Source organism: Corvus brachyrhynchos, unplaced genomic scaffold, assembly GCF_000691975.1.
Source record: "Corvus brachyrhynchos isolate BGI_N302 unplaced genomic scaffold, ASM69197v1 scaffold30, whole genome shotgun sequence".
In the NCBI taxonomy this organism is placed as follows: domain Eukaryota; kingdom Metazoa; phylum Chordata; class Aves; order Passeriformes; family Corvidae; genus Corvus; species Corvus brachyrhynchos.
Window position 1 is genome coordinate 607,995 of NW_008235742.1, and position 675 is coordinate 608,669.

Here is a 675-nt window from a genome sequence, read left to right on the forward strand (position 1 = left end):
CCGTGGCCCCCCCGCCGTGGCCCCCGCGTGGCGCCGGAGCCCCCTCGGTCGGTGCTGAGCGCTCCTTGATGGAATTGCGGTGAATGGAACAGAAGCCCAGCACCCTGGACCCGCTGTCGGAGCCAGAGGACACCCGGTGAGTCCCCACCCCAGCACGGGGACATGCGGGGGACACATGTGGCACCACGCCTGGCGTGTCCCAGCACATCCCTGTGTGGCCCATACCTGGCTGTGCCCTCTGTGTCCGAATGCCGTGTGTGTCCCCAAGTGTCCCCATGTCCCAGTGCCCACTGTGTCCTTTGTGTCCCTGTGCCTACTGTGTCCCTTGTGTCACTTGTGTCCTCGTGCCCTGTGTCCCATGTGTCCCTGTGTGGTTGTGTATGTGTCCCTGTGTCCTGGGTGTCCCTTTTGTCCCTGTGCCCATGTCCCCGTCCACCCCATGTGTCCCCACTCACGTTCCGAACCTGGGTGTCCTCATGTCCTGTACATCCCCGTACCCCAGGTGTCCCCCAGCCCCGCTGTACCCCACATGTCCCCAAGTGTCCCTACGTCACGTTCTGGGTATCCCCACACGTGCCCATGTCCTGCGTGTCCCCCTGCCCCCCACATGTCCCAGGCTAGGTCCATGCCCAGGTGTCCCTGTGTCCCCACGCCCACATGTCCCCACTCGTGCCC

At 64.9% G+C, this 675-nt stretch overlaps 1 protein-coding gene across 1 annotated transcript in view; it reads left to right on the forward strand.

Annotated features, from left to right (window-relative positions):
• The first annotated feature begins 6 nt into the window (after nt 1-6).
• The window catches only part of THRA (thyroid hormone receptor, alpha), a 7,755-nt gene continuing 7,086 nt past the window's right edge, over nt 7-675 (forward strand). Inside the window, 1 exon segment of the mRNA XM_017737223.1 lies at nt 7-136. Within this exon segment, the coding sequence (XP_017592712.1) occupies nt 84-136 (53 nt within the window). The 5' untranslated portion in view covers nt 7-83.